Raw genomic sequence first — 11,063 nt, 5'->3', positions numbered from 1 at the left:
CAGCGGGAAGCCCTGGAGCCTCACTTCTCCTAACCGTAATTAAGAATATCAGTCCATGGCTTTGATTTCCTCCAGAATTGGAAAACTTCTCCAAACCCCTAGGGATGAGTGTGGGAGGAGCGGAGAGATTTCTGGCAGAAACCTCGAAAAACTCAGAGGAGTGTAATGAGAATAAATGAAGACCCTTTAAACCAGCTTTCCACTACCCCTCTGTGATAAATGTGATTCGTGCTAATTAAGTTGTAACTATATTAACAAAATTGTATTTAGATCAATAGAAGACAATTGTTACAGAGTGAGGGGGGGGAGATGGGTGAGACAGGATAAAAGACATCTTCCAGATGTTGGGAGTCGAAGAAGAAGGTTGGAAGAAAGTCAGATAAGAATAGAAGAAGGACGGAGGTCTGATAAGCAGCATCTAGAAATAGAGCTTCAACCTTGAAGCTGTCAAAAATGGAATGATTCCAAGCATGGGACTTAATTAGAGTCATGTTATGGAAAACATCTGCTCAGTCACACAGGGCGCCTGCGCTATCTGCAGGTCACACCTCGGTCACTGAAGGTGATGATGGACCTTCACCGGAAATAAGACCCTCAAAAGGATAAGAGACCCCCAACCCATTAGTAGAGCATGCGCTGTGCAGTATAGTTACGTAGATTTTAGGAATAGAAACTAGGAGGAGCTTTCTAGAAACTTTTGTAGCCTACAGTATATAAGTGGGATTGTTAGCCCGAATGCTTTGGTACGAGAGGAAGGGCAGGCCCCTCCCCGTACCCCCGGTCGGTTTTGCTTATGCTTTATACGAACCTCAATTATACTAAAACACTTACTCTCAAATTTTATCCATCCCAAATTATACAACTGTAATACTTTACTTGGATAGTATTTAGTTTCAATAATTTTTGTAATCTTCTTTAATACTTCTGATTGTATTAATTTATAATTGTTACTATTAAAAATTTGTTGTTACTTTTAATCTTGGTTGTTTGTTTAATTGGAAAAATAGAAAACCATTCGTAACAATAACCAACCAGACAACTCCAGCTCCTGACCTTCCTGACGACCAATCCACTGAAATGAGGAACGAGACATTTCACCATGGGATGGGATCAGATTATCTATTAAAAGAGGAAGCCAGACTTTGTGGAAAATTAATTACTCAAATTGTTGTTAGCGACTAGATGATAACTGAAAAGTGGTAAAACAGATAACAAAGGAAATAAGAAATTAGCTCATGTACCAGTCCAAACAGGGAAAGGATGGGAATGGGACACGTTTTCGTGGTTCCCTGGCAGACCGTGGCTTAAAGAAATGCTGCTCCTCCTCTGACGTGCTGCAGCAACTCTCATCTTTTTCCCATGCATGACACCTTGCGCCAAACAGGATGCGGGAAAAGAGATTGAGTCAATAGAAATTAAAAGTTTGTAAGCGCTATTCTTGAGAAAATGAGAAAAGGAAGGATTGAAAGCAGTAAGATCAATATCGTAGTAGGAGTGCATATTAAGGGGGACATGCAGTAGGCGGATCGGGAACTCTGAACCTTCCAAGTTCCTCACCCAGAGGGGAATGGGAGAGGGAGATGCAGACGGGAAAATGAGGATAAAAAGGAGGCGGCGCTTTAGAGACCGCATGGCAAATGCCGCATGGCCTCTCTCTTTGTTCATCAATAAAGTCACTTTTACAGGACTCCTCTGTCTCCTGCGGGCACACAAACCTCTGGCCACGGGAATTTTCCCGCACAGCCCCGGGCACAGGGCAGACACCTCTGTGCCACCCACAGCAACCGGGACGAGCCAGCGCTGCTCCGGCACCGGCTCCTGCCGAGGCCCCAGCGGGAAGGAGACCCGCTCCCGCAGCGCCCTCGGCCCAGCGCCAACACGGGCCGGCACCGGCACAACCAACCCGCCAGAGCCCCCTGCCGCCCCCTCGGCCCGCAGCGAGCCCCGAGCCCCCGCACAACCGAGCGCGACTCCCACCTGCGCTGGGGCCGCCTCCGAGCTCCGCCGCCGCCGCCTCCCCGGGCTCCGGCCGCTGCCGCCGCTGCCGGGCCCGCACAGACGCTGCCACAATGGCGCCTTTGCTGCTCTGCCCAATCAGCGCGCGACAACCAGGAGTGACATTGGCACAATCAGCCAATGGCAGCGAGGGCCGGGCTCTGCACACGGCCCAGCCTCGGCCCGCGCTCTCAGGGCCCCCCGGGCTGTGGGAGGGCAAAGGCGGAGATGAGGAACAGCCCTGGAACGGGCCCGGGCCCGAGCCGCCATTGGCCTGGAAACACAAACAAAGTTCTCCGCAGCTCCCGGCACGCCTTTCCCAGCCCCGCGTGTTCGCTGCCTCCGGCTCTGCGGGAAGCCCTGGAGCTTCACTTCTCCTACCCCCTAATTAGGAGCGTCATTGCACGGCTTTGATTTCCCTCACAAAATGGGAAAACTGCTCCAAACCGCTGTGGATGAGTGGAGGGGAGAGATTTCTGGCAGAAAACTCCAGAAACTCAAAGGAGGACAATGAGAAGTAAATGAAAACCCTTCAAACCAGCTTTCCCTCACCCCTCCCTCCCTCCTTCCAGCTGCACCTCCTACCTCGGCAGTGCAGGGTGGGACAAACGACGCTAACTTTTTTAAACTTTATGAGTTTATTAAATCTTAGCATAAAAATACAACAACAGACTGAGAAAGGTGAAAAATCAGCGCTAGGAGCACAGGACTAAACCCCCACGTGCTCCCCTACAGAATGGATGTTCTGCCTTTTATGGCCCTGGGCCCTCCCAAAGTCTTGTCGCTGAACTCCTTCTCTGCCGTCCATTGCTGGAGACTCCTTTCTTACATCTGCACTGGAGGTCAGGTGTAGGAACAAGCCGGCCCTCCCCAAATGCCCCGACTGCCTGAGCCATGTCGTGACAACAATGCAAGGGGGAGGGGAAAGAGGACTATGGGAGGATATATTACAATAACATCATTATACATCCACAAAACTTATCTTAACATACACACACTGTTCATCCTTTAATTGTGAGAGCCAACCATCACATTACTCATCTATAACAATGGGGACTGCGCCGGTCCCCATAAATCAGAGGGGGACAGAGCTAGCACCAGTCCCCCTGAATCAGTGGGGACAGAAACTACCCCCTGCCCACCTGGGTATTGCATCAGCCTAATAGGTGTGTACAAAAGGTTATACATATTCAAACATTTTAAAGTAGTTCCTCCCCCATCCCACCTTTTTCAAGCATGTACAGTTTTCCCAGTCCTCATCATTTGTTACTTTTCAATACATTCAACAGGTTTTGATTCCTTCATTGGTTAAATGTTAACATTACAACCACTCTTCATCAACACTGGTATCACAACACAACATTCTCATTAAAAGATATCTAATCTTTAGCAAAACTTCTTTTTCAAAAGTCAACCTTATATAACACATAGTATTCACTCTAACAATTACTAAACCAACACTGTAATATATTTATCACAGCAGCCTGGAGTTCAGAGCCAGGCTTGGGCTAGGGAGTGTGACTGGGGCTGCCATTGGGCTTAGGTCCAAGAACAACGGTGTTGGCCTTAGGGCAGGAATTGGGGCTGAGTTTGGGAGTTCAGGCTAAAGCTGGCATTGGAGTGTGGGCTTATCAAGGATTGAGAGAGATGGGGACTACTGATTCGTAATCAAAATTCGAGTTTTACTGCGAGCTACATATGCTTATATACCATTTTCAGGAAGGTAAGTAATTTTTTCTACATTCATTGGTTAAACATCACAAAGACAAACTTTACATTTCTACTTACATTAAACTTTATATTTCATTTACATTTCAAACTTCACATTTCTACTTAGTTAAATGTTCTTTTCTGTCAGTCAGACTTGATCCCATCTTCTTGTAATCTTCAAAGCTCTGTTTGTTCTTGCCAAGGTATCTTGGTTATCAAACTGCATATGCTAATTAATTTACAGTGCTATCAGTCTCAGTTACCACAGCTTAAAACAATGGATTAAGCTTCATTATTAAGCTTACATTTTTCTATTGTCTTGCTTAACATATTTTCCTGACGCCTTTCTCTACACAGCTGGCATTGTTTCTTGTCCTTGCATCTTCAGCATTCTTGCATTTCTCCATCCTGAGATTTGCTGTCACACAGCTTTCTGAGAGTTTTATACCTTTTCTATTCCCCACAACCAGCACCCCCTGAACCCCCATTTTCAGGCACCAGAACCCCTTTGAGCCATGACTTCCAGGAAGGAAACTCCCCCTTAACACGCATTCCCCAGAAGGGGAACCCCCTGAACTCCCATTTCTGGGCACGGGGAATCCCCTGCACTTCAATTTCTGGGCAAACCCCCTTCCTGGGCACAGAGATTCTCCTGAATGTTCATTTCGGGCCACCGAGATCCCCCTGTACCCCCTTCCCCAATCCTGAAAACCCCTGCACCCCCTTGTCTGGAACCTGGAATGCCCTGAAGCCCCATTCCCGTGCACGGACACCCCCCTGAACCTCCATTTCTGGGCACTGGGACACCCCTGAACTTCCATTTTCAGGCATCGGGACCCCTTGAACCCCAGAACCAGGAAGGGAAACCCCCTGAACCCCATTTCCTTGACCCTGGGATCCCCTGAACCCCCATTACTGAGCATGAGGACAACCCCTGCACCCCCTTATTCGGTGCTGGGGCCCCCTCCTGGACCCCCGTCACGTGTACTGGGACCCCCTGCACCCCCTTCTCGGGCATCCCGCCCTTCCCAGACCCCAGACCCGTCCTTTTCCTTCACCTTTGTACCCCTGGATCTCTTAAATTTCCGTGTCCCTCCAGTTGTCCTCTCCCGGCGCTTTCTTAATGGGGATCCCAGGGGTCCCAAGTGGTTCTCCGAGGGCTCCAAGGAGGTCGCAGCGGGGATCTAGAGGGATCCAGAGGAATTCTCTGGAATTCCCTCGTCCCCGCACCGCGCTCACTCGGTCTCTTTCGCTTCCGCGTCTCAACCTGCGAGACCGGGATCTACCCGGCGACTGATGACGTCACAGAGAGATACTGTTGCCATTGGCGGATAGGAAATAACCGCGCCAATGGCGGGGCCGGAGGCTGCTCTGGGGTCAGAGTTGGGAGCGGGGCTAGACTGAGTCGGGTCCGGGCGGGCCAGCGGCGGAACGGGGCGATGGTTCCAACGCTGGGTCTGGCGCTGCTCCTGGGGCTTCTGGGACTCCTGGTGGGCCCGGGGGGCGCGACGAGCGGTGAGTGGGGCCTCCCGAAACCGGGGCCCCCCTGAACATTCATTTCCAGGCACCGGGAACCCCCTAAACCTTAATTCCCGAGCAGGGGAACCCCCCCGGGATCACCATTATGGGAACTCTGACGCCGCCCCCATCCCCTTCCCCACCACGAAGATCCCCGTCTACCCCCTCATCTGTCACCAGGACCCCCCTGAACCCCATTCTTGAGCACGGGGACCTCCTTGATCGCCAGTTTCCGGGCACCGGGAACCCCCTGCACCCCTTTATCTGGCACCGGCACCCCCCTGAACCCCCATTCCTGGGGATCAGGATCCCTTTGAACCCTGAATCGCGGACCAGGAACCCGCCCCGAACTTCCGTTTCCGGGCACTGGGAACCCCCTAAATTTTCATTCCCCGGTATGGGAAACACCCCATAGCCCGTTTCGGGACCTGTGACCCCCCCATCCCCTTCCTCGGCACCAGGACCCCCCTGTACCTCCATTTCTGGGCACCGGACCCCCTTGAGCACCAATTTCCGGGCACCGGGACCCCCCTGTACCCCCTTATCTGGCACCGGGACCCCCCATAACCCCCATTCCTGGGGATCAGGATCCCTTTGAACCCCGAATCGCAGACCAGGAACTCTCCTGAACCCCCATTCCTGGGCACTCGGACACCCCTGAATCTCCATTTCCGGGTCTGGGACGCCCCTGCACCCCCTTTTCGGGCATCCCGCTTTTGCCAGACCCAGTCTCGCCCTTTGGACCCTCCGGACCTCCCAACTTTCCGTGTCCTCCCCGTTTTCCACTCCCGCCGCTTCCTGAAACGGGGTCCCAAGGGTCTCAGGGGGGTCGCAGCGGGGATCCAATGGGATCCAGATGAATTCCCTGGAATTTCTCTTTTCCCCCCGTCCGCTCCCCCACCGCACTCTCTCGGTCTCTTTCCCGTCTCCCGGGCTGCGCCTCTGGGATCTGCTCACCTCTCCCAGCTCCAGACCTCCCTTTCCCGTGACCCAGGGACTCCCTGGACCCCCATTCCTACTTTTCCTAGCTCCCAGACCCCCCTTTCCCTCAACACCGGCGACCCCTGGACCCCCCTCCCGTGGACAGAGACCACGTGGATCCCCCATCCCGCCTCTCCCAGTCTCCTCTTTGACCTTGGACCCTTCCCAGCTCTCCCCCTTCTGCTTCTTGCCCTCCCCTAAACTCTGTGTCCCCCGAGTTCTCCATCCCCTGCTCGTCCTGCGGGGGTGTTCCAAGGGGTCCAGGAAGGTCCCTGGAGGGTCATTGAGGGTCCCAGGGGGATTCTGGGCTCTGGGACCCCCTTGAATTTCCAGTCCCGGGCACTGGGACCCCCCTGCACTCCCTTATCCAGTATCAATCCCCCCTGCATCCCCCTTCCCATCCATCCCACCTCTCCCAGCCCCAGCCCCCCCTTTTCCTTGATTCTGAGACCCCTTAGACCCTCATTCCTGCTTTTCTTAGCCCTCAGCCCACCTTTCCCTCTGTATCAAGAACCCCCGAGCCCCCCATTCCAGTCATCCCGGGTCTCCCTACCTTGTGACTCCACTTTCTTTGGCACTGGGGTCCCCTGGACCCCCTTTCCTGGGCACGGGGATCCCCTGAAACCCCAATCCCACATCTCCAATTCCTTGTATCCCCCTTTCCTTGATGCTGAGCCGCCATTCCTGGACACTGGGACCCCATGCACCCCCTTCTCAGCTCTCCCAGTTCCTCTTTCATTGATCCGTGACCCCCTCAACCCCCCCAGATCTCCGTGTCCCCCCAGTTCTCCACTCTCTGCGTTACCTGCAAGTGGCAGTGTTGGAGCCCAGCCCGGGGATCCCCCAGTTCATGTCCATTGAGTACCTGGATGGGATCCCCTTCACACGCTATGACAGCGAGCGGGGCCAGATGGAGCCGCTGACACAACGGATGGAGGACGGAGCTGAGCAGGGATATTGGGATAGGGGAACCCAGACCTGCAAGTGGAGGCAGCAGGTCACTGTCAGGAACCTGCATATACTGCAAGACTGGTACAATCAGAATGGGGGTGAGTGAGGGGATCTGTGGGGCTGGGATGGGATTTATGAGGCTTGGATGTGGATTTTCAGGGCACCAAGGGGCTGAGATGAGGATCCATTAGGCTGGTATGGGCTATCTTGTGATCCGTGGGTTGGGATGTGGATCCATGGGGCTGGGATGAGGCTCTGTGGGTCTCCATCAGACTCTGGGGCTCCATAGGGCTGGAATGGGGCTCTGTGGGGCTGGGACACAATTCCATGGGTCTCTGTGGGTACAATCCCCCCAGGTCTCCACACTGTACAGCGGCTTTATGGCTGTGATCTCCTGTCTGACGGGAGTGTCCATGGATCCTACCGGGATGGCTACAATGGGCAAGATTTCACCTCCTTTGACCTGGGATCCAGGAGATTTGTGGCGGCCAACAGCGCTGCTGAGATCACCAGGAGTCGCTGGGAACGTGAAGGGAACGATGCTGAGAGCTGGACAAAATACCTGGAGCACGAATGCCCGGAAAGGCTCCAGGAATTAGTTGGATATGGGCAGAAGGAGCTGGGCCGCAAAGGTAGGAGCAGATTCTTGAGGGAATGTGGAATTTAGGAATGAGGAACTTGGGAACATGGTAATTCCTGTGGGAATTCCATGGGCAAATCTCATCCTCATCCAATCCCAGTGGGAATTCCTGAGGCAGATCTCACCCCCATCCCATTCCTATGGAATTCCATTGGCAGATCTCACCCTCATCCCATTCCCATGGAATTCCATGGATGTCTCTTACCATTATCCCATTCCAGAGCCCCCTGATGTCCATGTGTCTGGAAAAGAGGAACACGGGACGCTGATCTTGTCCTGCCACGCGTACGGATTCTACCCCAGCTCCATCGCAGTCAACTGGATAAAGGGGGATGAAATCTGGGATCAGGAGACGGAGTGGGGCGGGATCGTTCCCAACAGCGACGGCACCTTCCACACCTGGGCCAGGATCGAGGCGCGGCCGGAGGAGCGGGAGCAGTACCGGTGCTGGGTGGAGCATCCTGGAATGTCGGGGCCCGGGATCTACGCTTGGGGTGAGGCTGGGAATGTGGAATGTGGGAATTTGGAATTCCCAACTGGGGATTCCCCTCACCTCCTCACCATCCCATGTTTCCCAGAGCCAACATCCGGCGGGAATCTCACTGTGGTGGTTGCTGTGTCCATCATCACTGCCATCATCATCCTCATTGTCCTCATTGGATTCGTTGTCTGGAAGCGCCAATCCGGTAACACACGGGGTGGGGGTTGGGAAGGGGCATGGATCCACCTGGCACTGTTCTGGGAATCCTGTGCCACCAACGCCAATCCCACTGTTTTTCCACAGGGAGGAGGGACAGGAATGAATACAGCATGGCAGCCGGTGAGTACCAGTGGTGGATCCAGCTCTGGATCCTCTCCGTTTGGATCCCAGGACGGATCCTGGAGTTAATCCTGGTGTGTGATCTGTGCTAGAATCTCATGGATCTTCTCTTTCTGCAGGAAATGACATGGAAATAATGGCTTGACCACAGGTATGGAGCAGGATGAGGGTGGGATTCCAGAGGGTAATTGGGGCAAGATGGACAGATTGGGATCAGGGAGGGATTCCGGATCAGAGCAGGATCAGATGGAATTGTGGAATGGGATAGGGGCTGGATTATGGAGCAGAATCATGTGGGATGGATGGATGGATGGATGGATGGATGGATGGATGGATGGATGGGGCAGGATCGGTTGGAATGGATGGAGTAGGATTGGTGTGGGACATACGGGGCAGGCTCAGGGAGGGATTCCAGAGCAGGATCAGCTGGGAAGGATGGAGCGGGATTGTGGCAGGATTGGGATGGGATCAGGTTGGGATTCCAGAGAGGGATTAGGGCAGGATGGATGGAGCAGGATCAGGTGGGATCGATGAAGCAGGACATTGTGGCGGGATCAGGTGGGCTTCTGGAGCAGCTCCCGCTCTCCATGGTCGCCAGCCAGGTCCATCCTGTGGGATGGGGACAGGGACAGGGTGACACTGTGACCCTCTCTCATCCCAGCAGGAATCACTGCCTGAGCGATCCACGGAGCTGGATCCAGCCCCTTCACTTTTCCCGGGAAACCGAGAATTGCCAGCAGAGCTCATCCTTGTGCTCCCACCCACCCACAGCTCTTGCTAATGGATCAATTTCCCATTTTCCAGTGTTTTAAAGCCAAGAACTGTGGGAATGCAGCTAAAGAGCAGGACTGGACACAGAGCTCAGCTTGTAACAAGTGACATAGATGTGTTAGCCATAGTAGGCTGCAAAGCTTGGCAAGAGTAAGTGGGATTTTGAAGAAGGAATGTAAGAGATAAGAGAGTGCTTGGTACGATGTGGTTAGTGTGATGGTTTGTGGGGAATCATGCAAATACCGTACATACCTGGTGTCTGGGTTTGAAAGACAGGTGTCTGCTAAGAAAGGCAGGAAACTCTTAAAATGGAAAATGTAATTCCCCTCCCTCCACATTATTATAAATTCGAAATTAAGGGGCTCTCAGGCAAATATATGGGAATAGGAGTAATAGTTCTTTACTAGGAAAAATTAAAATAGAAATACAGTATTGCAAAAAGAGCAAACGCAAAACACAGAGTCAGAATACAACCTGACAATCCATCAGTCAGGGTGTTGGTAGCAGTCCCAATAAATGCTGGCTGCAGTCCTCCTGGAGTGGCAGATGTGGTTCTGTTGAAGCAGTGGTCCTGTAGACAGATAGAGTTTTCCTCTGTAGATCTAGTGATGATGTAGAAGGGTCTGGTTTTCCTCTGGAATCCAGTGGAAAAAAGGCTGCTCTGATATTCCAAATCTCAGATTTATCTAGGTACAAAGTGCTCAGCTCCTCCCCCTGGCTGGACCATCTCCCAGTGGGATGATGGAATTTTATCAGTCAGACACTGGGACTCAATGGCCCATTAACAGAAAATATCTTCCTGGAGGAAAGATGGGTTGTGGAAAAGATAAAGAACACTGCCCCACCTGCTTTTGACAGATAGCTCATTAACAGAGGGTATCTCCCATGGAGATAAGGATCACTGCCCCATCCGGTTTCAACAAGTGGTGACAGAATACATACTTTTGGTTACATCCTACTTTGCAAGCCAAGATACCTGGTTTGTTTGGAATGGGGCATTGATTCAGCAATGTTACTTAGTTACAACTGTGCAATATAGCCTAGTTCCACAAATATTTTTGCTGTGCTGTTTTTAGCTATAGCTGAAAAGGTATGTACATTCAGCTGTGTGTATCAATAAATGGCTTCACGCTTACATCAAGCTGGAGACCCCATCTCTTTATTACCACCACTGTGAAATGGTGCCCTGTCTTGGTTTGAAAGACAGGTATTTTTCTAAGGAAAGGCGAGAACCCCTTTCCTGAGATGCAGAGTGCAACCCCCTCCCTTCTAATTATTTTAGTTTCAAGTCAGAGGCCTTCAGGCAGGAGATATGGGGATAGGAATAACAGTTCTTTACTGATATCTAACAAGGCAAAATAGCAGAAACAACAACAGCTATAAAAATTGACAACAGAACAGAACAGAACAGTATAGCTCAGTTCCAGTCCCTTTGGCCAAAGCCCTCTCTCCCTGTGCTCAGTTACCGGTGCTGGGGGCAGGGCAGGTCCCGCGCAGTTGAAGAGGGGCTGGAGTGATGGCGGCAGCAGCCCAGGGGTGAGAGGGATGGGGGAGTGACTCCCCCCTCACGGTGTCGGTCGTGGTGCTCAGCAGAGTGTCCGGAGGTAGTAGGGTGAGGTGGGAGAGCAGCAGAGCGATGTCCAACGGCAGGGAGCGTGGATCTCAGCGCTGGGATGG

General features: G+C 52.5%; 1 protein-coding gene across 2 annotated transcripts; it reads left to right on the top strand.

The window, feature by feature from the left end:
- The first annotated feature begins 5,099 nt into the window (after positions 1-5,099).
- Positions 5,100-10,537, top strand: LOC148218197 (class I histocompatibility antigen, F10 alpha chain-like). 2 transcript variants are annotated; one of them, XM_088157929.1, is made up of 8 exons: positions 5,100-5,220; positions 6,972-7,253; positions 7,512-7,787; positions 8,017-8,289; positions 8,374-8,481; positions 8,580-8,615; positions 8,735-8,766; positions 9,280-10,537. In XM_088157929.1, the coding sequence occupies exons 1-7, from the start codon at positions 5,145-5,147 to the stop codon at positions 8,758-8,760; spliced, it is 1,077 nt and encodes a 358-aa protein (XP_088014055.1). In that variant the 5' UTR covers positions 5,100-5,144; the 3' UTR covers positions 8,761-8,766; positions 9,280-10,537. The 2 variants fall into 2 exon arrangements, with proteins under 2 accessions (XP_088014055.1, XP_088014056.1); XM_088157930.1 differs by having other exon boundaries at positions 9,277-10,537.
- The last annotated feature ends 526 nt before the right edge of the window (positions 10,538-11,063 follow it).

This window comes from Sturnus vulgaris, unplaced genomic scaffold, assembly GCF_052056855.1.
Source record: "Sturnus vulgaris isolate bStuVul1 unplaced genomic scaffold, bStuVul1.hap1 Scaffold_194, whole genome shotgun sequence".
In the NCBI taxonomy this organism is placed as follows: Eukaryota; Metazoa; Chordata; class Aves; order Passeriformes; family Sturnidae; genus Sturnus; species Sturnus vulgaris.
The sequence above is the reverse complement of the archived record's forward strand: the minus strand, read 5'-3'. Positions and strand labels throughout refer to the sequence as shown.

What these genes read in the sequence shown, in the direction of transcription:
- LOC148218197 (XM_088157929.1), top strand. Translation starts at nt 5,145, where the DNA reads ATGGTTCCAACGCTGGGTCTGGCGCTGCTCCTGGGGCTTCTGGGACTC. An exon ending in CCCGGGGGGCGCGACGAGCG is followed by an intron (nt 5,221 to 6,971) that starts GTGAGTGGGGCC and finishes CAACCCCCCCAG; the next exon opens with ATCTCCGTGTCCCCCCAGTT. An exon ending in TGAATACAGCATGGCAGCCG is followed by an intron (nt 8,616 to 8,734) that starts GTGAGTACCAGT and finishes CTCTTTCTGCAG; the next exon opens with GAAATGACATGGAAATAATG.